This window comes from Oncorhynchus mykiss, chromosome 27 (genome assembly GCF_057628025.1).
Source record: "Oncorhynchus mykiss isolate SJ-2025 chromosome 27, ASM5762802v1, whole genome shotgun sequence".
NCBI classification, from domain to species: domain Eukaryota; kingdom Metazoa; phylum Chordata; class Actinopteri; order Salmoniformes; family Salmonidae; genus Oncorhynchus; species Oncorhynchus mykiss.
Window position 1 is genome coordinate 46,715,953 of NC_143048.1, and position 27,715 is coordinate 46,743,667.

General features: G+C 43.7%; 1 protein-coding gene across 1 annotated transcript in view; it reads left to right on the forward strand.

Annotated features, from left to right (window-relative positions):
* Positions 1-27,715, forward strand: part of mtus2b (microtubule associated tumor suppressor candidate 2b) — a 185,833-nt gene that overhangs the window by 69,270 nt on the left and 88,848 nt on the right. The window contains exons 4-5 of the mRNA XM_090223907.1: positions 1-235; positions 13,257-13,466. Of these exons, the coding sequence (XP_090080033.1) occupies positions 1-235; positions 13,257-13,466 (445 nt within the window). The remainder of the gene's footprint in view (positions 236-13,256; positions 13,467-27,715) is intronic.

The following is a 27,715-nucleotide window of genomic DNA, read 5'->3' on the forward strand; positions in this document are numbered from 1 at the left end:
CTGGCTCCAGCACCTTCACAGCTGGCTCCCCAGGAGGGGACAGGCCTCTACCGTTCCCCCAGGCCCAGAGGGCCCCAGCTGGGCTTAGGGGCCGTCACCCGGCAGCCTGCTGCAGCCAAGAACAGGACTATGTTCCAGGGCCAGACCGGTCAGAGGTCAGGGGTCGTGACCCTCAGCCATCCAGGACAGCAGCAGGCACCTCCAGGGAACAACCAGGGAAACCACGACTCCACAGGTGAGACAGAGACCAAGAGGCTGAGGGGAGGCTGGAGGGAAAGAGGGAGGGTGAGGGAGAGGGGGAGAGGGGAGGGAGAGGGGGAGAGGAGGGGAGGGAGAGAGCAAGGGAGAGGAGGGGGGAGAGAGAGGGGGAAAGGGGGAGAGAGAGGGGGAGGGAAAGGGGGGAGGGGAGGGCGGGAGGGAGAGAGGGAGAGGAGGGGAGGGAGAGGGGGAGGGGGAGAGAAGGAAAGGGGGAGAGGAGAGGGGGAAAGGGGGAGGGAGAGGGGGAGAGGGGAGGGAAAGGGGGAGAGGGGATGGATAGGGGGAGAGGGGGAAATGGGGAGGGAGAGGGGAGGGAGAGTCATCTCTACAGCTGCTGTTTACCATTATAGAATTACAGTATGTTGCTGCTGGAATGTTACGCTGTGTGTTCTAGAATGATCATGTTGTTATGTTCCAGCTGTGTGTTCTATAATTATCATGTTGATATGTTCCTGCTGCATGTTCTAGAATTATCATGTTGATATGTTCCAGCTGCGTGTTCTAGAATTATCATGTTGATATGTTCCTGCTGCGTGTTCTAGAATTATCATGTTGATATGTTCCTTCTGCGTGTTCTAGAATTATCATGTTGATATATTCCTGCTGATTGTTCTAGAATTATCATGTTGATATGTTCCTGCTGCGTGTTCTAGAATTATCATGTTGATATGTTCCTGCTGCGTGTTCTAGAATTATCATGTTGATATGTTCCTGCTGCGTGTTCTAGAATTATCATGTTGATATATTCCTGCTGCGTGTTCTAGAATTATCATGTTGATATGTTCCTGCTGCGTGTTCTAGAATTATCATGTTGATATGTTCCAGCTGTGTGTTCTATAATTATCATGTTGATATGTTCCTTCTGCGTGTTCTAGAATTATCATGTTGATATATTCCTGCTGATTGTTCTAGAATTATCATGTTGATATGTTCCTGCTGCGTGTTCTATAATTGTCATGTTGATATGTTCCTGCTGCGTGTTCTAGAATTATCATGTTGATATGTTCCTGCTGCGTGTTCTAGAATTATCATGTTGATATGTTCCTGCTGCGTGTTCTAGAATTATCATGTTGATATGTTGCTGCTGCGTGTTCTAGAATGATCATGGTGATATGTTCCTGCTGCGTGTTCTAGAATTATCATGTTGATATATTCCTGCTGATTGTTCTAGAATTATCATGTTGATATGTTCCTGCTGCGTGTTCTATAATTATCATGTTGATATGTTCCTGCTGCGTGTTCTAGAATTATCATGTTGATATGTTCCTGCTGCGTGTTCTAGAATTATCATGTTGATATATTCCTGCTGCGTGTTCTAGAATTATCATGGTGATATGTTCCTGCTGCGTGTTCTAGAATTATCATGTTGATATATTCCTGCTGCGTGTTCTAGAATTATCATGTTGATATGTTCCTGCTGCGTGTTCTAGAATGATCATGGTGATATGTTCCTGCTGCGTGTTCTAGAATTATCATGTTGATATATTCCTGCTGATTGTTCTAGAATTATCATGTTAACATGTTCCTGCTGCGTGTTCTAGAATTATCATGTTGATATATTCCTGCTGCGTGTTCTAGAATTATCATGTTGATATATTCCTGCTGCGTGTTCTAGAATTATCATGTTGATATGTTCCTGCTGCGTGTTCTAGAATGATCATGGTGATATGTTCCTGCTGCGTGTTCTAGAATTATCATGTTGATATGTTCCTGCTGCGTGTTCTAGAATTATCATGTTGATATATTCCTGCTGCGTGTTCTAGAATTATCATGTTGATATATTCCTGCTGCGTGTTCTAGAATTATCATGTTGATATATTCCTGCTGATTGTTCTAGAATTATCATGTTGATATGTTCCTGCTGCGTGTTCTATAATTATCATGTTGATATATTCCTGCTGCGTGTTCTAGAATTATCATGTTGATATATTCCTGCTGCGTGTTCTAGAATTATCATGTTGATATATTCCTGCTGCGTGTTCTAGAATTATCATGTTGATATATTCCTGCTGATTGTTCTAGAATTATCATGTTGATATGTTCCTGCTGCGTGTTCTATAATTATCATGTTGATATATTCCTGCTGCGTGTTCTAGAATTATCATGTTGATATATTCCTGCTGCGTGTTCTAGAATTATCATGTTGATATGTTCCTGCTGCGTGTTCTAGAATTATCATGTTGATATGTTCCTGCTGCGTGTTCTAGAATTATCATGTTGATATTTTTTTTTTAGCTAGGACTTTCTTTACTGTTATTGGTTTATTAACACCTGATGCCACCAGGTGGTCCAACAAAACAACACCCAGTCAAACAAGCTGAAATTCTCAGGAGGGCTTTTCAAACAACTCTCACACTAAAATGCATCATCATAATTGTATATTTCTCAATATTATTCTAACCACATAGTGTGGAAATATATACAGTGCCTTGCGAAAGTATTCGGCCCCCTTGAACTTTGCGACCTTTTGCCATTTTAGGGCTTCAAACATAAAGATATAAAATTGTATTTTTTTGTGAAGAATCAACAACAAGTGGGACACAATCATGAAGTGGAACGACATTTATTGGATATTTCAAACTTTTTTAACAAATCAAAAACTGAAAAATTGGGCGTGCAAAATTATTCAGCTCCTTTACTTTCAGTGCAGCAAACTCTCTCCAGAACTTCAGTGAGGATCTCTGAATGATCCAATGTTGACCTAAATGACTAATGATGATAAATACAATCCACCTGTGTGTAATCAAGTCTCCGTATAAATGCACCTGCACTGTGATAGACTCAGAGGTCCGTTAAAAGCGCAGAGAGCATCATGAAGAACAAGGAACACACCAGGCAGGTCCGAGATACTGTTGTGAAGAAGTTTAAAGCCGGATTTGGATACAAAAAGATTTCCCAAGCTTTAAACATCCCAAGGAGCACTGTGCAAGCGATAATATTGAAATGGAAGGAGTATCAGACCACTGCAAATCTACCAAGACCTGGCCGTCCCTCTAAACTTTCAGCTCATACAAGGAGAAGACTGATCAGAGATGCAGCCAAGAGGCCCATGATCACTCTGTATGAACTGCAGAGATCTACAGCTGAGGTGGGAGACTCTGTCCATAGGACAACAATCAGTCGTATATTGCACAAATCTGGCCTTTATGGAAGAGTGGCAAGAAGAAAGCCATTTCTTAAAGATATCCATAAAAAGTGTCGTTTAAAGTTTGCCACAAGCCACCTGGGAGACACACCAAACATGTGGAAGAAGGTGCTCTGGTCAGATGAAACCAAAATTGAACTTTTTGGCAACAATGCAAAACGTTATGTTTGGCGTAAAAGCAACACAGCTCATCACCCTGAACACACCATCCCCAGTGTCAAACATGGTGGTGGCAGCATCATGGTTTGGGCCTGCTTTTCTTCAGCAGGGACAGGGAAGATGGTTAAAATTGATGGGAAGATGGATGGAGCCAAATACAGGACCATTCTGGAAGAAAACCTGATGGAGTCTGCAAAAGACCTGAGACTGGGACGGAGATTTGTCTTCCAACAAGACAATGATCCAAAACATAAAGCAAAATCTACAATGGAATGGTTCAAAAATAAACATATCCAGGTGTTAGAATGGCCAAGTCAAAGTCCAGACCTGAATCCAATCGAGAATCTGTGGAAAGAACTGAAAACTGCTGTTCACAAATGCTCTCCATCCAACCTCACTGAGCTCGAGCTGTTTTGCAAGGAGGAATGGGAAAAAATGTCAGTCTCTCGATGTGCAAAACTGATAGAGACATACCCCAAGCGACTTACAGCTGTAATCGCAGCAAAAGGTGGCGCTACAAAGTATTATCTTAAGGGGGCTGAATAATTTTGCACGCCCAATTTTTCAGTTTTTTACTTGTTAAAAAAGTTTGAAATATCCAATAAATGTCGTTCCACTTCATGATTGTGTCCCACTTGTTGTTGATTCTTCACAAAAAAATACAGTTTTATATCTTTATGTTTGAAGCCTGAAATGTGGCAAAAGGTCGCAAAGTTCAAGGGGGCCGAATACTTTCGCAAGGCACTGTATATAAAACATAAGGAATCAGTTTTTTTGACTGCACTACCCCTTTAATTGGGGTGGCAGGGTAGCCTAGGGGTTAGCGCGTTGGACTAGTATCCCGAAAGGTTGCTAGATTGAAACCCCGAGCTGACGAGATAAAAAAAAATCTGTCGTTTCTGCCACTGAACAAGGCAGTTAAACCCAATGTTCCCTGGTAGGCCGTCATTGAAAATAAGAATGTGTTCTTAACTGACTTGCCTAATTATTAAATAAAGGTTAAATAAAAATAATAATCATTTAGATGGAAATTAATAAAATATTATTAAAGACTTGCTGAAGTGCCAACATTCAGCATTTTGGCTGTGCACCCTCTATGAAGATTTTAACCCAGTTAACCCCAACATCTCTCCCAGTTTTTACCATCGTTGTAAATAGTTATTTTTGTTTCTTTGACAGTCATTATTTATTTAATGTTATTAGTGATTCATTTTAAGAAAGACTAAATAAACCTTTTCCCTCATTTTAAGAAAGACTAAATAAACATTTCCCTCATTTTAAGGTCAACCCTGTTACATGAACTGGGTTGACTCTCGTTTTAATATGGTGTAACGTAATATTCAAATTTTTCTCTAAAGAGACGTTGAACATCTAATAGTCGAATCATAGTGTAAAAGCAGGTGAGCTGGTTCCACAGTTCTGGGACATTTTGTGGTGTAAAACTGAACTGGTCCAGCACAACACGTCAACCCTGGCTAGAAATGTTTTAACAGTTTCAATGTTTTTTTTTTTGTGAAGCTTTCATTCAATTGCCTTGCCTGTTGCTCTCAACAAGCTTCCCTCTGTCACAAGGGGATTGATGGCTGATTTAAAGATGTTGTGAACTCTTACTTTATTTGCCATTTAATATGAATGTACTATAGTCTTTTTATTTGATTTAAAGGGGAAGTCAAACTAGATTTTCCAGTTTGTTTTTAAATTCCACACTAAGGTCGAAATAACACTTTGAAACTGGAAAAGGATGACAATGCCCTTTTGGCGTAGAGCTTAAAGAAAGAAGGAAAAAATGTTTCACACAGCATGACATCACAATCTGATCGGATTATTCTGACCAATGACCAGTCGTTTTTATTTGCATATGTATCCTCCTACATGGGGCTGGGTAGGCTCTAGAGAGTCTAGATGATCCTATCCGCCAATCGGGGCTGTGTATGTAAATATATACTATTTTTGTATTAACACTCCCACACAGTAAGACTGAGCATTCCAATGGCAAGAGGAAGCTAAGGGAAATAAATGACAAAAATATATATTTTCATGAAATTAATACACACTATGATTTATTAGATAAACAGTGATGATCAAAAAAAATGTAATTAAAAAGACTGCATGGGGGCTTTAACCTGTTGAGATGTGGAAAATGTGTTTTTTTTAAATTAAGTTAAACGTGTGCTCTTTATGACAGAATGTTAAAATTAGGTGAAATAAAATGTGTTTTTTTTAAATTAAGTTAAACATGTGCTCTTTATGACAGAATGTTAAAATTAGGTGAAATAAAATGTGTCCCCCCCCCCCCCCCCCCCCTCCCCCCCACCAACTTACACTACTCAAAAGGCACCTAATTGGTGGAACGGTTCATTGACTTTGATTGGTTATGTTAATTTAATTAAGTCAGCAATACTTTGATGTTGAAGGATTTTTCTTCCTCTCTGCTACCTTTGCCAGCATCGTCCTAGTTACCAAGCCCTGGGGCAGAAGGACATATCTATTTTCTAGAAGTTATTGTAAGAAATACCGTAGTCATTTAAAAATGTAAAAAAGTCATTCAAATATTAATGAGGCTTGACTGCAGACACCTTCAGCCTTTGAAGTACAAATAACCGACAGCAGTGGAACTGGTACATCGCTTGACAGAAGTACCAACTAAAACATAATATTTCTCACTGTGGCAGAACTGACTGGCTCATCTATTCAGCTTACAAACACATGATCGTTGATTGTTTATGTAGCACTATGTAGCATTATGTACCATTATAGTGTGATATGTAGCGTTATAGTGTGTTATGTAGCATTATAGAGTGTTATGTAGCATTATAGAGCGTTGTGTACCATTATAGTGTGTTATGTAGCATTATAGAGTGTTATGTAGCGTTATAGTGTGTTATGTAGCATTACAGAGTGTTATGTAGCATTATAGGGTGTTATGTAGCATTATAGAGCGTTTTGTAGCATTATAGGGTGTTATGTAGCATTATAGTGTGTTATGTAGCATTATAGAGCGTTATGTAGCGTTAGTGTGTTATGTAGCATTATAGAGCGTTATGTAGCGTTATAGTGTGTTATGTAGCATTATAGAGCGTTGTGTAGCATTATAGTGTGTTATGTAGCATTATAGAGTATTGTGTAGCATTATAAAGCATTATGTAGCATTATAGAGCATTGTGTAGCATTATAAAGCATTATGTAGCATTATAGGGCATTATGTAGTACTGTAGCGCGTTATGTAGCATTATAGAGCATTGTGTAGCACCATATAGCATTATAGAGCATTATGTAGGCATTATAGAGTCATGTAGCATTATATAACATTATTGGGCGTTATATAGCATTATAGAGTGTTATGTAGCGTTATGTAATTAGGAGATATCTAAAGTATTTCAAAACCATTCATGTGGCTCTTTCCATCACGGTCTCATCATCCCTCCATTCCTCCATTCTATCAGACAGAGAGAGAAATGACTCTGATATATTAATAGGCTGTCATCACAGGGACCAGGCGGTAGGCACATGATCTGAGATTGAGCGGCTGTATGGTCAGCCTGCGGCCATAAGGGAGAACAGAGTAACAGAGTAAGGATGTGCGTCTTTCCCTGTCAAGATGATTCAGTGCATATCTATACTGAACAAAAATATTAACGCAACATGCAACAATTTCAACGATTTTACTGAGTTACAGTTCATATAAGGAAATCAGTCGATTTGAAATAAATTAATTAGGCCCTAATCTATGGATTTCACAAGACTGGGCAGTGGCGCAGCCATGGATGGGCCTGGGAGAGCATAGGCCCACCCACTTTGGAGCCAGGCCCAGCCAATCACAATTATTTTTTTCTGCACAAATAGGCTTTATTACAGACAGAAATACTGCTCCGTTTCATCAGCTGTCTGGGTGGCTGGTCTCAGACAATCCTGCAGGTGAAGAAGCCAGGATGTTGAGGTCCTGGGCTGCTGTGGTTACACCTAGTCTGCGGTTGTAAGGCCGGTTGAACCTACTGCCAAATTCTCTAAAACGACATTGGAGGCGGCTTATGGTAGAGAAATTAGCATTAAAATCTCTGGCAACAGTTTTGGTGGACATTCCTACAGTCAGCAGGCCAATTGGACACTCCCTCAAAACTTGAGACACCTGTGGAATTGTGTTGTTTGACAAAACTGCACATTTTAGAGTAACCTTTTATTTCCCCCCAGGACAAGGTACACCTGTGTAATAATAATGGCGCCGGAGAGGATGGCTGCTGTTTTACGGGCTCCTAACCAACTGTGCTATTTTGTGTGTTTTTTTTTTGTGTGTTTTTAAACTTATTTTGTATATAATGTTGCTGCTACCGTCTCTCATAACCGAAAAGAGCTTCTGGATATCAGAACCACGATTACTCACCTCAAACTGGACAAAGATTGATTATTTAATCCCCATCATTCGCGTGGAGAAAATACTGAAATACAGGGGGCGGAGATCGGGGTGCCTTGTGAGAATTCAACGGCGAGTGAGTAACCCGCCTCTACCATCCGTTCTATTGGCCAACGTGCAATCACTGGAGAATAAACTGGATGATCTCTGTTCGAGACTATCCTACCAACGGGACATTAAAAACTATAATATCTTATCTTACGTTTCACCGATTCGTGGCTGAATGGATCATATACAGTTGGCTGGGTTTTCTGTGCATCGGCGGGACAGAACAGCTACGTCTGGTAAGACGAGGGGTGGGTGGCTGTCTCTATTTGTCAATAACAGCTGGTGCGCAATGTCTAATATTAAGGAAGTCTCAAGGTATTGCTCGCCTGAGGTAGTGTGCCTCATGATAAGCTGTAAACTACACTATCTACCAAGAGAGTTTTCGTCTATATTTTTTGTAGCCATTTATTTACCGCTACAAACCGCTACTCGCTCTAAGACCAGCACTCAACGAGCTGTATAAGGTCATAAGCAAACAAGAAAAGGCTCATCCACAAGCAGCGCCCCTGGTGGCCAGGGACTTTATTGCAGGCAAACATAAATCTGTTTTACCTCATTTCTACCAGCATGTCACATGTGCAACCAGAGGAAAAAAACTCTAGAGCACCTTTACTCCACACACAGAGATGCATACAAAGCTCTCCCTCGCCCTCCATTTGGCAAATCTGACCATAATTCTATCCTCTTGATTCCTGCTTACAAGCAAAAAACTAAAGCAGGAAGCACCAGTGACTTGCTCAATACGGAAGTGCGGATAATGCGGATGCTACGCTACAGGACTGTTTTGCTAGCACAGACTGGAATATGTTCCGGCATTCATCCAATGGCATTGAGGAGTACACCACCTCAGTCACCGGCTTCATCAATAAGTGCATCGACGACGTCGTCTCCACAGTGACCATATGTACATATCCCAACCGGAAGCCATGGATTACAGGCAACATCTGCACCGAGCTAAAGGTTAGAGCTGCTGGTTTCTAGGAATGGGACACTGATCTGGACGCTTATAAGAAATCCCGCTATGCCCTCCGACGAACCATCAAACAGGCAAAGCATCAATACAGGACTAAGATTGAATCCTACTACACCAGCTCTGACGCTTGTTGAATGTGGCAGGGCTTAAAAACTATTACAGACTACAAAGGTAAACCCAGCAGCGCACTGCCAAGTGACGCGATCCTACAAGACTAGCGAAATGCCTTTTATGCTCGCTTCGAGGCAAGCAACACTGAAGCATGCAGGAGAGCACCAGCTGTCCCGGACAACTGTGTGATCACGCTCTCCGTAGCCGATGTGAGCAAGACCTTTAAACAGGTCAACATTCACAAGGCTGCGGGGAAGGACGGTTTAACAGGACTTGTACTCAGAGCATGTGTGGACCAACTGGCAGGTGTCTTCACTGACATTTTCAACCTCTCCCTGACCGAGTCTGTAATACCTACATGTTTCAAGCGGACCACCATAGTCCCTGTGCCCAAGAAAGCAGGTAACCTGCCTAAATGACTCACGTCGGTAGCCATGAAGTGCTTTGAAAGGATGGACATCAACAGCATCCTCCCGGACACCCTAGACCCTCTCCAATTTGCATACCGCCCCAACAGATCCACAGATGACGCAATCTCAATCGCACTCCACACTGCCCTTTCTCACCTGGACAAAAGGAACACCTATGTGAGAATGCTGTTCATTGACTAGAGCTCAGTGTTCAACACCATAGTGCCCACAAAGCTCATCACTAAGCTACTTTCCTGGTTTGGGGGCTTATCTAAACTTCTGAAGGGGAAGCTCCAGATTGCCCAGAATAAGCTGATCCACGTACTCACATAGGCAGGAGCTGCTTTCAGGAACTAAACTGGCTGCCTGTTGAGGCTAGGGTGTCCCAGATTAGACTAGGTTTGGTTTACAGGAGTATTTATGGTCCTGCGCCCAGATATCTAAGTGATTTAAATTTCCTTGTGCTAGGGATGCACACAATCACAGCACCAGATCAGGTGTTTCTGATGTGTGCTTATACAGGTTCAGGAGTAATGCTGGGAAAAGGTACTTTCTTGTATACTGGAGCCTCAGAATGGAATGAGTTGCCTCTGCCCATAAAAACAACGTCCTCTCTGGCCAACTTTAAAAATAAAGTTAAAATATGTTTGATGTCTGTCTTCTGTGCCCATATGAATAACCCCTAAGATGTAACTGCAATGATGAGATAGATGTTCTTCTTCTCTGTTTTTGATGAGATAGATGTTCTTCTTCTCTGTTTTTGATGAGATAGATGTTCTTCTTCTCTGTTTTGGATGAGATAGATGTTCTTCTTCTCTGTTTTTGATGAGATAGATGTTCTTCTTCTCTGTTTTTGATGAGATAGATGTTCTTCTTCTCTGTTTTTGATGAGATAAATGTTCTTCTTCTCTGTTTTTGATGAGATAAATGTTCTTCTTCTCTGTTTTTGATGAGATAAATGTTCTTCTTCTCTGTTTTTGATGAGATAGATGTTCTTCTTCTCTGTTTTTGATGAGATAGATGTTCTTCTTCTCTGTTTTTGATGAGATAAATGTTCTTCTTCTCTGTTTTTGATGAGATAGATGTTCTTCTTCTCTGTTTTTGATGAGATAGATGTTCTTCTCTGTTTTTGATGAGATAGATGTTCTTCTTCTCTGTTTTTGATGAGATAAATGTTCTTCTTCTCTGTTTTTGATGAGATAAATGTTCTTCTTCTCTGTTTTTGATGAGATAAATGTTCTTCTTCTATGTTTTTGTTTTATTATTTCACTGCCACACTGTGTTCCATCTTGTCCAGCCATCTTGTCTCAAGAGGACTACATTGGAAATAAGTCCCAGACTTTATTGAGTGTTATCCTCTATGATTTTATTCATGTGCATGTATGGCTTTTAAGTTTTGTGTGCGCTTGTTTTTTTTTTTTTAAATGGGCGAATTAATAAACTAAACTGAACTAAGGACCCTGGGACTAAACACCTCCCTCTGCAACTGGATCCTGGACTTCCTGAAGGGTTGCCCCCAGTTGGTAATGGCAACAATACATCTGCCACGCTGATCCTCAAGACGGGGGCCCCTTAGGGGTGCATGCTTAGTCTCCTCCTGTACTCCCTGTTCACTCACGACTGCGTGGCTAAGCACGACTCTAACACCATCTTTAGTGGTAGGCCTGATCACCGACAACGATGAGAGTCGGTGCTCAGTGTGGTACCAGGACAGCAACCTCTCCCTCAACGTGAGCAAGACAAAGGAGCTGATCGTGGACTACAAGACAAGAAGGGTCGAACACGCCCCCATTCAATTTGACAGGGCTGTAGTGGAATGGGTCGAGAGTTTCAAGTTCCTTGGTGTCCATAACACCAACAAACTATCATGGTACAAACACACCAAGACGGTGCTTAAAAGGGCACAACACCTTTTCCCCCTCAGGAAACTGAAAAGATTTGGCATGGGTCCCCAGATCCTCAAAAAGTTCTACAGCTGCACCATCGAGAGCATGAGCGTTTGAGCGTTTGCATCACCGCCTGGTATGGCAACTGCTCGGAATCTGACCGTAAGGTGCTACAGAGGGTTGTGTGTACAGCCCAATACATCAGTGGGGCCAAGCTTCCTGCCATCCAGGACCTATATACCAGGCGGTGTCCGAGGAAGGTAAAAAAAAGTTGTCGGAGACTCCAGTCACTCAAGTCATAGACTGTTCTCTCTGCTGCCGCACGGCAAGCGGTACCGGAGCGCCAAGTCTAGGTCCAAAAGGCTCCTTAACAGCTTCTACCCCCAAGCTATAAGACTGATGAACAATGTATCAAATGGCCTCCCAGACTATTTACATTGATTTGATTTGATCACGCTGTTTAATCAGCGTCTGGATATGCCACACCTGTCAGGTGGATGGATTATCTTGACAACAGATAAATACTTACTAAATACTTACTTTGTGATAATGACATACAGGTGTGTGAACAGGTGATCAGAAAATCGGGTGATTGGGATCTGGAGAGTGAGCTGCGTTCAGGGGATCTAGGTGTTTGAGGTTGTTAGTTGGAAGCAGATGTTACAGAGGTGAGATGTTTGCCAGGCACACAGAGTGTTGTCACCTGGGTGTCAGAAGGGGGGGGGGGAGTGTACTTGAGTGTCATCTGCATAGCAATGATAGGAGAGACCATATGACGGAGCCCAGTGTGTTTATATAGAAGAGGGCCTAGAACCGAGCCCTGGGGGACACCTGAGAGTACGTGGTGCAAACACAGATCCACGTAGGAGTGGCCTGCCAGGTAGGATGTAGGAGTGTGCAGAGCCTGAGACGCCCTAAGAGGATGGAGAGGAGGATCTGAAGGTTCACGGTGTCGAAGGTAGCGGATAGATCTAGGAGGATGAGAACAGAGGAGAGAGAGTCAGTTTTGAAAGAGCGGAGAGCCTCAGTTGAATACTCCGTCTTGATTAGTTGGTTAGGGTCAAGAAGATTATTCTGAGAGAGATAACTAGAGCGTTGGTCAGAGACAGCACACTCAAGGGTTTTGGAAAGAAAAGAAAGAAGAGATAACAGTCTGTAGTTTTTAACGTCAGTGGGGTCGAGTGTTAGTTTCCTGCGGAGGGGAGCGACTCTGGCCATCTTGAATGCAGGATGCAGCCAGTGGTCAGAGATGAGTTGATGAGGGAAGATGCGCACAGCGCGCTACTGAAATTGCCTGGGGTTGTTCGGCATGCAAAATGACTTGTCGATCAATGACTGGCGACATGCTTAGTTAGACACTGAAAGAGGGGACACATCAGTTGTCACAAAGGATGAGAGGTATTTTCGAGAGCTAGAAAGAAAAATAATTTGAGCAAAAAGATATTAAAACGAATGAACCAGGTGAATCGATGTGAATCGGTGAATCGTTCCATCCTATAACGGAATAATCTGTGGTGATGATGATCATGGTCTCATGACAGCAGAGTAGAAGCTACGAATATCATCACAGGTCCCTAGTGGGGTCACACAGTCTGCGTCCCAAATGAATCCCTATTCCAGATTTAGGACGTAGTGAAGAGATGGATGAAGGGCCTTGGGGGGGCCAGTCGATAGGATGAATGACTGGATAGGGGGAGTGATGTGTCGTGGGATTAAATCACAAGTAGCCCTCCACCTTGTCTTCTGTATTCCATTTGCCTCCATTTCACTATTCAATCCTTTCAGATCTGAGCATTATCATTTATTATCATTACAGTATATGACTTTGCCCCTCCACTAAACCCCCTTCCCCCTCCAGCAGACCAGAGGACGCCAGGTCCAGAGACCACCGTGGCCAGGACCCTGCTGCCTAAACCGGGTCAGTCTCGTCTGCGACCCCCAGGCTTCTCGGCCTTGCCACCTGCCCGTCTGGTCGCCTTCGGCTTTGTACGCAGCTCCAGTGTCTCCTCGGTTTCCAGCAACCAAACGACAGTGAGCAACCACAGCGACCCCTGCCGACCCTCCCAACGTGAGTCACACACATGCACAGGAACGGACACACCGGCAGGCACGCACACACACACACACACACACACACATACAGAGAGAGAGAACCACATACATACACACACACATACATATACAGGCACATTGTAACGATGTGCGCTGAGGATCGGGAAGCAAGTTCAGGGAGTGAGTGTTTTAATAAATAAACACAACATAATACAAAACAAGAAACACGAACAACGCAGAGACATGAAACAGAAACAATAACGACTGGGGAAGGAACCAAAGGGAGAGACATATATAGTGAAGGAACCAAAGGGAGTGACATATATAGGGAAGGAACCAAAGGGAGTGACATATATAGGGAAGGAACCAAAGGGAGAGACATATATAGGGAAGGAACCAAAGGGAGTGACATATATAGGGAAGGAACCAAAGGGAGTGACATATATAGGGAAGGAACCAAAGGGAGTGACATATATAGGGAAGGAACCAAAGGGAGAGACATATATAGGGAAGGAACCAAAGGGAGTGACATATATAGGGAAGGAACCAAAGGGAGTGACATATATAGGGAAGGAACCAAAGGGAGTGACATATATAGGGAAGGAACCAAAGGGAGTGACATATATAGGGAAGGAACCAAAGGGAGTGACATATATAGGGAAGGAACCAAAGGGAGTGACATATATAGGGAAGGAACCAAATGGAGTGACATATATAGGGAAGGAACCAAAGGGAGTGACATATATAGGGAAGGAACCAAAGGGAGTGACATATATAGGGAAGGAACCAAAGGGAGTGACATATATAGGGAAGGAACCAAAGGGAGTGACATATATAGGGAAGGAACCAAAGGGAGTGACATATATAGAGAAGGAACCAAAGGGAGTGACATATATAGGGAAGGAACCAAAGGGAGTGACATATATAGGGAAGGAACCAAAGGGAGTGACATATATAGGGAAGGAACCAAAGGGAGTGACATATATAGGGAAGGAACCAAAGGGAGTGACATATATAGGGAAGGAACCAAAGGGAGTGACATATATAGGGAAGGAACCAAAGGGAGAGACATATATAGTGAAGGAACCAAAGGGAGTGACATATATAGGGAAGGAACCAAAGGGAGTGACATATATAGGGAAGGAACCAAAGGGAGAGACATATATAGGGAAGGAACCAAAGGGAGTGACATATATAGGGAAGGAACCAAAGGGAGTGACATATATAGGGAAGGAACCAAAGGGAATGACATATATAGGGAAGGAACCAAAGGGAGAGACATATATAGTGAAGGAACCAAAGGGAGTGACATATATAGGGAAGGAACCAAAGGGAGTGACATATATAGGGAAGGAACCAAAGGGAGAGACATATATAGGGAAGGAACCAAATGGAGTGACATATATAGAGAAGGAACCAAAGGGAGTGACATATATAGGGAAGGAACCAAAGGGAGTGACATATATAGGGAAGGAACCAAAGGGAGTGACATATATAGGGAAGGAACCAAAGGGAGAGACATATATAGTGAAGGAACCAAAGGGAGTGACATATATAGGGAAGGAACCAAAGGGAGTGACATATATAGGGAAGGAACCAAAGGGAGAGACATATATAGTGAAGGAACCAAAGGGAGTGACATATATAGGGAAGGAACCAAAGGGAGTGACATATATAGGGAAGGAACCAAAGGGAGAGACATATATAGTGAAGGAACCAAAGGGAGTGACATATATAGGGAAGGAACCAAAGGGAGTGACATATATAGGGAAGGAACCAAAGGGAGTGACATATATAGGGAAGGAACCAAAGGGAGTGACATATATAGGGAAGGAACCAAAGGGAGAGACATATATAGGGAAGGAACCAAAGGGAGTGACATATATAGGGAAGGAACCAAAGGGAGTGACATATATAGGGAAGGAACCAAAGGGAGTGACATATATAGGGAAGGAACCAAAGGGAGAGACATATATAGTGAAGGAACCAAAGGGAGTGACATATATAGGGAAGGAACCAAAGGGAGTGACATATATAGGGAAGGAACCAAAGGGAGTGACATATATAGGGAAGGAACCAAAGGGAGTGACATATATAGGGAAGGAACCAAAGGGAGTGACATATATAGGGAAGGAACCAAAGGGAGTGACATATATATAGGGAAGGAACCAAAGGGAGTGACATATATAGGGAAGGAACCAAAGGGAGTGACATATATAGTGAAGGAACCAAAGGGAGTGACATATATAGGGAAGGAACCAAAGGGAGTGACATATATAGGGAAGGAACCAAAGGGAGTGACATATATAGGGAAGGAACCAAAGGGAGAGACATATATAGTGAAGGAACCAAAGGGAGTGACATATATAGGGAAGGAACCAAAGGGAGAGACATATATAGTGAAGGAACCAAAGGGAGTGACATATATAGGGAAGGAACCAAAGGGAGTGACATATATAGGGAAGGAACCAAAGGGAGAGACATATATAGGGAAGGAACCAAATGGAGTGACATATATAGAGAAGGAACCAAAGGGAGTGACATATATAGGGAAGGAACCAAAGGGAGTGACATATATAGGGAAGGAACCAAAGGGAGTGACATATATAGGGAAGGAACCAAAGGGAGAGACATATATAGTGAAGGAACCAAAGGGAGTGACATATATAGGGAAGGAACCAAAGGGAGTGACATATATAGGGAAGGAACCAAAGGGAGAGACATATATAGTGAAGGAACCAAAGGGAGTGACATATATAGGGAAGGAACCAAAGGGAGTGACATATATAGGGAAGGAACCAAAGGGAGAGACATATATAGTGAAGGAACCAAAGGGAGTGACATATATAGGGAAGGAACCAAAGGGAGTGACATATATAGGGAAGGAACCAAAGGGAGTGACATATATAGGGAAGGAACCAAAGGGAGAGACATATATAGGGAAGGAACCAAAGGGAGTGACATATATAGGGAAGGAACCAAAGGGAGTGACATATATAGGGAAGGAACCAAAGGGAGTGACATATATAGGGAAGGAACCAAAGGGAGAGACATATATAGTGAAGGAACCAAAGGGAGTGACATATATAGGGAAGGAACCAAAGGGAGTGACATATATAGGGAAGGAACCAAAGGGAGTGACATATATAGGGAAGGAACCAAAGGGAGTGACATATATAGGGAAGGAACCAAAGGGAGTGACATATATAGGGAAGGAACCAAAGGGAGTGACATATATAGGGAAGGAACCAAAGGGAGTGACATATATATAGGGAAGGAACCAAAGGGAGTGACATATATAGGGAAGGAACCAAAGGGAGTGACATATATAGTGAAGGAACCAAAGGGAGTGACATATATAGGGAAGGAACCAAAGGGAGTGACATATATAGGGAAGGAACCAAAGGGAGTGACATATATAGGGAAGGAACCAAAGGGAGTGACATATATAGGGAAGGAACCAAAGGGAGAGACATATATAGTGAAGGAACCAAAGGGAGTGACACATATAGGGAAGGAACCAAAGGGAGTGACATATATAGGGAAGGAACCAAAGGGAGTGACATATATAGGGAAGGTAATCAGGGAGGTGATGGAGTCCAGGTGAGTGTCATAATGAGAGTAACGATGGTGACAGGTGTGCGCCATAACGAGCAGCCTGGTGACCTAGAGGCCGGAGAGGGAGCACTACTTACAGTGCATTCGGAAAGTATTCAGACCCCTTCACTTCTTCCACATGTTGTTAGGTTACAGCCTTATTCTAAAATGGATTAAATATTTTTTTCTCTCCTCAATCTACACACAATACCCATAGTAACAAAGAAAAAACAGGTTTTTAGAATTATTGGCAAGTGCATTACAAATAAAAAATGGAAATATCACATTTACATAAGTATTCAGATCCTTTACTCAGTACTTTGTTGAAGCACCTTTGGCAGTGATTACATCCTCGAGTCTTCTTGGATATGATGCTACAAGCTTGGGACACCTGTACTTGGGGAGTTTCTCCCATTCTTCTCTGCAGATCCTCTCAAGCTCTGTCAGGTTGGATGGGGAGCGTTGCTGCACAGCTATTTTCAGGTCTCTCCAGAGATGTTTAATCGGGTTCAAGTCCGGGCACTAGCCGGGCCACTCAAGGACATTCAGAGACTTGTCGCGAAGCCACTCCTGTGTTGTCTTGCCAATGTGCTTAGGGTCGTTGTCCTGTTGGAAGGTGAACCTTCGCCCCAGTCTGAGGTCCTGAGCGCTCTGGAGCAGGTTTTCATCAAGGATCTGTCTGTACATTGCTCCGTTCATCTTTCCCTCGATCCTGACTAGTCTCCCAGTCCCTGCCACTGAAAAACATCCCCACAGCATGATGCTGCCACCACCATGCTTCACCGTAGAGATGGTGCCAGGTTTCCTCCAGACGTGACACATGGCATTCAGGCCAAAGAGTTCAATCTTGGTTTCAGACCAGAGAATCTTGTTTCTCATGGTCTGAGAGTCCTTTGGGTGCCTTTTGGCAAACTCCAAGTGGGCTGTCATCTGCCTTTTACTGGGCAGTGGCTTCCGTCTACTATAAAGGACTGATTGGTGGAGTGCTGCAGAGATGCTTGTCCTTCTGGAAGGTTCTCCCATGTCCACAGAGGAACTCTGGAGCACCTGTAAGAGTGACCGTCAGGTTCTTGGTCACCTCCCTGACCAACTCCCTTCTTCCCCGATTGCTCAGTTTTGCCGGGCAGCCAGCTCTAGGAAGAGTCTTGGTGGTTCTAAATTTCTTGGGGACCTTCAATGCTGCAGACATTTTTTGGTTACCCTTCCCAAATTCTGTGCCTCGACACAATCCTGTCTCGGAGCTCTACGGACAATTTGAGTCTCATAGCAAAGGCTCTGAATACTTATGTAAATAAGGTATTTCTGTTTTAAATTTTTAAAATAAATGTTTTTAAAAATTCAAAAAATCTGTTTGCGCTTTGTCATTATGGGGTATTGTGTGTAGATTGATGAAGGGGTGGGGTGGGGGGGGGGGGGGATAAGGCTGTAACTTAACAAAATGTGGAACAAGGGAAGGGGTCTGAATACTTTCCGAATGCCCTGTAATATTGGTTTATAGTCATAAAATGTAACATTGAAACAAAGTAAAAGCCAATAACAAGTAAAACATATTCAATAAGACCTCCCGAGTGGCGTAGTGGTCTAAGGCACTGCATCACAGTGCTAGCTGTGCCACTAGAGATCCTGGTTTGAGTCCAGGCTCTGTAGCAGCCGGCCGCGACCGGGAGACCCATGGGGAGGTGCACAATTGGCCCAGTGTTGTCTGGGTAAGGGGAGGGTTTGGTCGGCAGGGATGTCCTTGTTCCATCGATCACTAGCGACTCCTGTGGCGGGCCGGGCGCCGTGCACGGTGTTTCCTCTGACACATTGGTACGGCTGGCTTCCGAAGGGTTAAGTGGGCATTGTGTCAAGAAGCAGTGCGGCTTGGTTGGGTTGGGTTTTGGAGGACGCACGGCTCTTGACCTTCGCCTCTCCCGAGTCCGCATGGGAGCTGCAGCGAAGAGACAAGACTAACTACCAAGTTGGGGAGAAAACGGGGTAAAAAAAAATCTATCTAAAATTATTATAGAAATGACAAATAAAAACACATGAAAAAAAATATTTAAAAACTAACAAAAAATGTATATAAATTAATAATGCAATAATCCTATGTATCAACCCTGTGCTTACTGCTTCTCCTCAGCTCACCCACTAGAGGTTGACACAGGAGTGAAAATGAATTACTGTCCAGTCTTGTCAAATTTTTACAGGGACCGAACTTTTTTTGTTCCTTTCCCCGCTAGAAATCACTAACGTCATGTCCTGTGCTAATTTTAACACGCCGAAATCAGAAATAATTTCCTCCCTTTAAACTGCTCTGTATGTCTGTCCCTCGCTCTGCGTTCAGAATATCACCAGTGGAAACTAGTTGTAGCTAAATACGTTCATGGACAATTTATAGGATTTTAGCTAACCTGCTACAAAAAAAAAAGTCCCTTCAACTAGTCAACGACGTCAGACCTGCGCTGAGAGCGGTGCAGAGTGTCCACCAACGCGATAGTACGATCTGCGCGTGAGTAGCCATAGCAACTGCTCCGCTCCGCTGCTTCTCCATAGCAACTGCTCCGCTCGGCTGCTTCTTCAGCGCTCACCAGACAGTTGCCTGTATACACAGCAGAATACTTCGGCAATAAAGGCAGCCCTTCTACTTACCCAATTACGGATGAACTCATGGTATGGACATGTGCTATTGTGTCTTTGTAAAGTAGTGACTAGCTACAGTGAGCCAACGGAAGGGAGGGGGGAGGGATATTTTTTTTTAAATAGATTTTTATTATGTAAACTCTATTAGACCTACAGACAATTGTAGTTTTTATGAAATGCTCCACAGTACATAGTTATTTTGAGGGGACAGCAAATGTACACTGTTGTACAAGCTGTACACTCACTACTTTACATTGTAGCAAAGTGTCATTTCTTTAGTGTTGTCACATGAAAAGATATACTCAAATATTTACAAAAATGTGAGGGGTGTACTCACTTTTGTGATATATATATATATATATATATATATATATATATATATATTCCTGCGCGTTATATTCCTGTACTGCCCATTCCTATGGACTGTCGATCCTGTCCAGAACTTAACTCTACAACTAGACTCCCAAGCCTGGATCTGTGACAGTGTGAAGGACTGTAGGAGCCTGTTGATAAGCCTGCATCTGTGACAGTGTGAAGAGGGACTGTAGGAGCCTGTTGATGAGCCTGTATCTGTTACAGTGTGAAGAGGGACTGTAATGAGCCTGTTGATAAGCCTGGATCTGTGACAGTGTGAAGGACTGTAGGAGCCTGTTGATAAGCCTGTATCTGTGACAGTGTGAAGAGGGACTGTAATGAGCATGTTGATAAGCCTGTATCTGTGACAGTGTGAAGAGGGACTGTAATGAGCCTGTTGATAAGCCTGTATCTGTGACAGTGTGACGAGGGACTGTAGGAGCCTGTTGATAAGCCTGTATCTGTGACAGTGTGAAGAGGGACTGTAATGAGCCTGTTGATAAGCCTGTATCTGTGACAACGTGAAGGACTGTAATGATCCTGTTGATAAGCCTGCATCTGTGACAGTTTGAAGAAGGACTGTAATGAGTCTGTTGATAAGCCTGGATCTGTGACAGTGTGAAGGACTGTAATGAGCCTGTTGATAAGCCTGTATCTGTGACAGTTTGAAGAAGGACTGTAATGAGCCTGTTGATAAGCCTGGATCTGTGACAGAGTGAAGGACTGTAATGAGCCTGTTGATAAGCCTGTATCTGTGACAGTTTGAAGAAGGACTGTAATGAGCCTGTTGATAAGCCTGTATCTGTGACAGTTTGAAGAAGGACTGTAATGAGCCTGTTGATAAGCCTGGATCTGTGACAGTGTGAACGACTGTAATGAGCCTGTTGATAAGCCGGGATCTGTGACAGTGTGAAGAGGGACTGTAGGAGCCTGTTGATAAGCCTGAATCTGTGACAGTGTGAAGAGGGACTGTAGGAGCCTGTTGATAAGCCTGCATCTGTTACAGTGTGAAGAGGGACTGTAATGAGCCTGTTGATAAGCCTGGATCTGTGACAACGTGAAGGACTGTAATGAGCCTGTTGATAAGCCTGTATCTGTGACAACGTGAAGGACTGTAATGAGCCTGTTGATAAGCCTGTATCTGTGACAGTTTGAAGAAGGACTGTAATGAGCCTGTTGATAAGCCTGGATCTGTGACAGTGTGAAGGACTGTAATGAGCCTGTTGATAAGCCTGTATCTGTGACAGTTTGAAGAAGGACTGTAATGAGCCTGTTGATAAGCCTGTATCTGTGACAGTTTGAAGAAGGACTGTAATGAGCCTGTTGATAAGCCTGGATCTGTGACAGTGTGAACGACTGTAATGAGCCTGTTGATAAGCCTGGATCTGTGACAGTGTGAAGAGGGACTGTAGGAGCCTGTTGATAAGCCTGGATCTGTGACAGTGTGAATAGGGACTGTAGGAGCCTGTTGATAAGCCTATATCTGTGACAGTGTGAAGGACTGTAATGAGCCTGTTGATAAGCCTGGATCTGTGACAGTGTGAAGGACTGTAATGATCCTGTTGATAAGCCTGGATCTGTGACAGAGTGAAGGACTGTAATGAGCCTGTTGATAAGCCTGGATCTGTGAAGAGGGACTGTAGGAGCCTGTTGATAAGCCTGGATCTGTGACAGTGTGAAGAGGGACTGTAATGAGCCTGTTGATAAGCCTGTATCTGTGACAGTGTGAAGGACTGTAATGAGCCTGTTGATAAGCCTGGATCTGTGACAGTGTGAAGGACTGTAATGAGCCTGTTGATAAGCCTGGATCTGTGACAGTGTGAAGAGGGACTGTAGGAGCCTGTTGATAAGCCTGGATCTGTGACAGTGTGAAGGACTGTAATGAGCCTGTTGATAAGCCTGGATCTGTGACAGTGTGAAGGACAGTAGGAGCCTGTTGATAAGCCTGTATCTGTGACCTTGTGAAGAGGGACTGTAATGAGCCTGTTGGTAAGCCTGGATCTGTGACAGTTTGAAGAAGGACTGTAATGAGCCTGTTGATAAGCCTGTATCTGTGACAGTGTGACGAGGGACTGTAGGAGCCTGTTGATAAGCCTGTATCTGTGACAGTGTGAAGGACTGTAATGAGCCTGTTGATAAGCCTGTATCTGTGACAACGTGAAGGACTGTAATGATCCTGTTGATAAGCCTGCATCTGTGACAGTTTGAAGAAGGACTGTAATGAGCCTGTTGATAAGCCTGGATCTGTGACAGTGTGAAGGACTGTAATGAGCCTGTTGATAAGCCTGTATCTGTGACAGAGTGAAGGACTGTAATGAGCCTGTTGATAAGCCTGTATCTGTGACAGTTTGAAGAAGGACTGTAATGAGCCTGTTGATAAGCCTGTATCTGTGACAGAGTGAAGGACTGTAATGAGCCTGTTGATAAGCCTGTATATGTGACAGTTTGAAGAAGGACTGTAATGAGCCTGTTGATAAGCCTGGATCTGTGACAGTGTGAACGACTGTAATGAGCCTGTTGATAAGCCTGGATCTGTGACAGTGTGAAGAGGGACTGTAGGAGCCTGTTGATAAGCCTGAATCTGTGACAGTGTGAAGAGGGACTGTAGGAGCCTGTTGATAAGCCTGCATCTGTTACAGTGTGAAGAGGGACTGTAATGAGCCTGTTGATAAGCCTGGATCTGTGACAACGTGAAGGACTGTAATGAGCCTGTTGATAAGCCTGTATCTGTGACAACGTGAAGGACTGTAATGAGCCTGTTGATAAGCCTGTATCTGTGACAGTTTGAAGAAGGACTGTAATGAGCCTGTTGATAAGCCTGTATCTGTGACAACGTGAAGGACTGTAATGAGCCTGTTGATAAGCCTGGATCTGTGACAGTGTGAAGGACAGTAGGAGCCTGTTGATAAGCCTGTATCTGTGACCTTGTGAAGAGGGACTGTAATGAGCCTGTTGGTAAGCCTGGATCTGTGACAGTTTGAAGAAGGACTGTAATGAGCCTGTTGATAAGCCTGTATCTGTGACAGTGTGACGAGGGACTGTAGGAGCCTGTTGATAAGCCTGTATCTGTGACAGTGTGAAGGACTGTAATGAGCCTGTTGATAAGCCTGTATCTGTGACAACGTGAAGGACTGTAATGATCCTGTTGATAAGCCTGCATCTGTGACAGTTTGAAGAAGGACTGTAATGAGCCTGTTGATAAGCCTGGATCTGTGACAGTGTGAAGGACTGTAATGAGCCTGTTGATAAGCCTGTATCTGTGACAGAGTGAAGGACTGTAATGAGCCTGTTGATAAGCCTGTATCTGTGACAGTTTGAAGAAGGACTGTAATGAGCCTGTTGATAAGCCTGGATCTGTGACAGTGTGAAGAGGGACTGTAATGAGCCTGTTGATAAGCCTGTATCTGTGACAGAGTGAAGGACTGTAATGAGCCTGTTGATAAGCCTGTATCTGTGACAGTTTGAAGAAGGACTGTAATGAGCCTGTTGATAAGCCTGGATCTGTGACAGTGTGAACGACTGTAATGAGCCTGTTGATAAGCCTGGATCTGTGACAGTGTGAAGAGGGACTGTAGGAGCCTGTTGATAAGCCTGAATCTGTGACAGTGTGAAGAGGGACTGTAAATGAGCCTGTTGATAAGCCTGTATCTGTGACAGAGTGAAGGACTGTAATGAGCCTGTTGATAAGCCTGTATCTGTGACAGTTTGAAGAAGGACTGTAATGAGCCTGTTGATAAGCCTGGATCTGTGACAGTGTGAACGACTGTAATGAGCCTGTTGATAAGCCTGGATCTGTGACAGTGTGAAGAGGGACTGTAGGAGCCTGTTGATAAGCCTGAATCTGTGACAGTGTGAAGAGGGACTGTAGGAGCCTGTTGATAAGCCTGCATCTGTTACAGTGTGAAGAGGGACTGTAATGAGCCTGTTGATAAGCCTGGATCTGTGACAACGTGAAGGACTGTAATGAGCCTGTTGATAAGCCTGTATCTGTGACAACGTGAAGGACTGTAATGAGCCTGTTGATAAGCCTGTATCTGTGACAGTTTGAAGAAGGACTGTAATGAGCCTGTTGATAAGCCTGGATCTGTGACAGTGTGAAGGACTGTAATGAGCCTGTTGATGAGCCTGGATCTGTGACAGTTTGAAAAAGGACTGTAATGAGCCTGTTGATAAGCCTGTATCTGTGACAGTGTGAACGACTGTAATGAGCCTGAAGATAAGCCTGTATCTGTGACAGTTTGAAGAAGGACTGTAGAGCCTGTTGATAAGCCTGGATCTGTGACAGTGTGAAGGACTGTAATGAGCCTGTTGATAAGCCTGTATCTGTGACAACTTGAAGGACTGTAATGAGCCTGTTGATAAGCCTGTATCTGTGACAGTTTGAAGAAGGACTGTAATGAGCCTGTTGATAAGCCTGGATCTGTGACAGTGTGAAGGACTGTAATGAGCCTGTTGATAAGCACTGTCTGTGACAGTGTGAAGAAGGACTGTAGGAGCCTGTTGATAAGCCTGGATCTGTGACAGTGTGAATAGGGACTGTAGGAGCCTGTTGATAAGCCTGGATCTGTGACAGTGTGAATAGGGACTGTAGGAGCCTGTTGATAAGCCTATATCTGTGACAGTGTGAAGGACTGTAATGAGCCTGTTGATAAGCCTGGATCTGTGACAGTGTGAAGGACTGTAATGATCCTGTTGATAAGCCTGGATCTGTGACAGAGTGAAGGACTGTAATGAGCCTGTTGATAAGCCTGGATCTGTGACAGTGTGAAGAGGGACTGTAGGAGCCTGTTGATAAGCCTGGATCTGTGACAGTGTGAAGAGGGACTGTAATGAGCCTGTTGATAAGCCTGTATCTGTGACAGTGTGAAGGACTGTAATGAGCCTGTTGATAAGCCTGGATCTGTGACAGTGTGAAGGACTGTAATGAGCCTGTTGATAAGCCTGGATCTGTGACAGTGTGAAGGACTGTAATGAGCCTGTTGATAAGCCTGGATCTGTGACAGTGTGAAGGACAGTAGGAGCCTGTTGATAAGCCTGTATCTGTGACCTTGTGAAGAGGGACTGTAATGAGCCTGTTGGTAAGCCTGGATCTGTGACAGTTTGAAGAAGGACTGTAATGAGCCTGTTGATAAGCCTGTATCTGTGACAGTGTGACGAGGGACTGTAGGAGCCTGTTGATAAGCCTGTATCTGTGACAGTGTGAAGGACTGTAATGAGCCTGTTGATAAGCCTGTATCTGTGACAACGTGAAGGACTGTAATGATCCTGTTGATAAGCCTGCATCTGTGACAGTTTGAAGAAGGACTGTAATGAGCCTGTTGATAAGCCTGGATCTGTGACAGTGTGAAGGACTGTAATGAGCCTGTTGATAAGCCTGTATCTGTGACAGAGTGAAGGACTGTAATGAGCCTGTTGATAAGCCTGTATCTGTGACAGAGTGAAGGACTGTAATGAGCCTGTTGATAAGCCTGTATCTGTGACAGTTTGAAGAAGGACTGTAATGAGCCTGTTGATAAGCCTGGATCTGTGACAGTGTGAACGACTGTAATGAGCCTGTTGATAAGCCTGCATCTGTTACAGTGTGAAGAGGGACTGTAATGAGCCTGTTGATAAGCCTGGATCTGTGACAACGTGAAGGACTGTAATGAGCCTGTTGATAAGCCTGTATCTGTGACAACGTGAAGGACTGTAATGAGCCTGTTGATAAGCCTGTATCTGTGACAGTTTGAAGAAGGACTGTAATGAGCCTGTTGATAAGCCTGGATCTGTGACAGTGTGAAGGACTGTAATGAGCCTGTTGATAAGCCTGTATCTGTGACAGTTTGAAGAAGGATTGTAATGAGCCTGTTGATAAGCCTGGATCTGTGACAGTGTGAACGACTGTAATGAGCCTGAAGATAAGCCTGTATCTGTGACAGTTTGAAGAAGGACTGTAGAGCCTGTTGATAAGCCTGGATCTGTGACAGTGTGAAGGACTGTAATGAGCCTGTTGATAAGGCTGGATCTGTGACAGTGTGAAGGACTGTAATGAGCCTGTTGATAAGCCTGTATCTGTGACAGTTTGAAGAAGGACTGTAATGAGCCTGTTGATAAGCCTGGATCTGTGACAGTGTGAAGGACTGTAATGAGCCTGTTGATAAGCCTGTATCTGTGACAACGTGAAGGACTGTAATGAGCCTGTTGATAAGCCTGTATCTGTGACAGTTTGAAGAAGGACTGTAATGAGCCTGTTGATAAGCCTGTATCTGTGACAGTTTGAAGAAGGACTGTAATGAGCCTGTTGATAAGCCTGGATCTGTGACAGTGTGAAGGACTGTAATGAGCCTGTTGATAAGCCTGTATCTGTGACAACGTGAAGGACTGTAATGAGCCTGTTGATAAGCCTGTATCTGTGACAGTTTGAAGAAGGACTGTAATGAGCCTGTTGATAAGCCTGTATCTGTGACAGTTTGAAGAAGGACTGTAATGAGCCTGTTGATAAGCCTGGATCTGTGACAGTGTGAAGGACTGTAATGAGCCTGTTGATAAGCCTGTATCTGTGACAACGTGAAGGACTGTAATGAGCCTGTTGATAAGCCTGTATCTGTGACAGTTTGAAGAAGGACTGTAATGAGCCTGTCTATAAGCCTGTATCTGTGACAGTGTGAAGGACTGTAAATGAGCCTGTCTATAAGCCTGTATCTGTGACAGTGTGAAGGACTGTAATGAGCCTGTTGATAAGCACTGTCTGTGACAGTGTGAAGAGGGACTGTAGGAGCCTGTTGATAAGCCTGGATCTGTGACAGTTTGAAGAAGGACTGTAGGAGCCTGTTGATAAGCCTGGATCTGTGACAGTGTGAATAGGGACTGTAGGAGCCTGTTGATAAGCCTATATCTGTGACAGTGTGAAGGACTGTAATGAGCCTGTTGATAAGCCTGGATCTGTGACAGTGTGAAGGACTGTAATGATCCTGTTGATAAGCCTGGATCTGTGACAGAGTGAAGGACTGTAATGAGCCTGTTGATAAGCCTGGATCTGTGACAGTGTGAAGAGGGACTGTAGGAGCCTGTTGATAAGCCTGGATCTGTGACAGTTTGAAGAAGGACTGTAGGAGCCTGTTGATAAGCCTGGATCTGTGACAGTGTGAATAGGGACTGTAGGAGCCTGTTGATAAGCCTATATCTGTGACAGTGTGAAGGACTGTAATGAGCCTGTTGATAAGCCTGGATCTGTGACAGTGTGAAGGACTGTAATGATCCTGTTGATAAGCCTGGATCTGTGACAGTGTGAAGGACTGTAATGAGCCTGTTGATAAGCCTGGATCTGTGACAGTGTGAAGAGGGACTGTAGGAGCCTGTTGATAAGCCTGGATCTGTGACAGTTTGAAGAAGGACTGTAGGAGCCTGTTGATAAGCCTGGATCTGTGACAGTGTGAATAGGGACTGTAGGAGCCTGTTGATAAGCCTATATCTGTGACAGTGTGAAGGACTGTAATGAGCCTGTTGATAAGCCTGGATCTGTGACAGTGTGAAGGACTGTAATGATCCTGTTGATAAGCCTGGATCTGTGACAGAGTGAAGGACTGTAATGAGCCTGTTGATAAGCCTGGATCTGTGACAGTGTGAAGAGGGACTGTAGGAGCCTGTTGATAAGCCTGGATCTGTGACAGTGTGAAGAGGGACTGTAATGAGCCTGTTGATAAGCCTGTATCT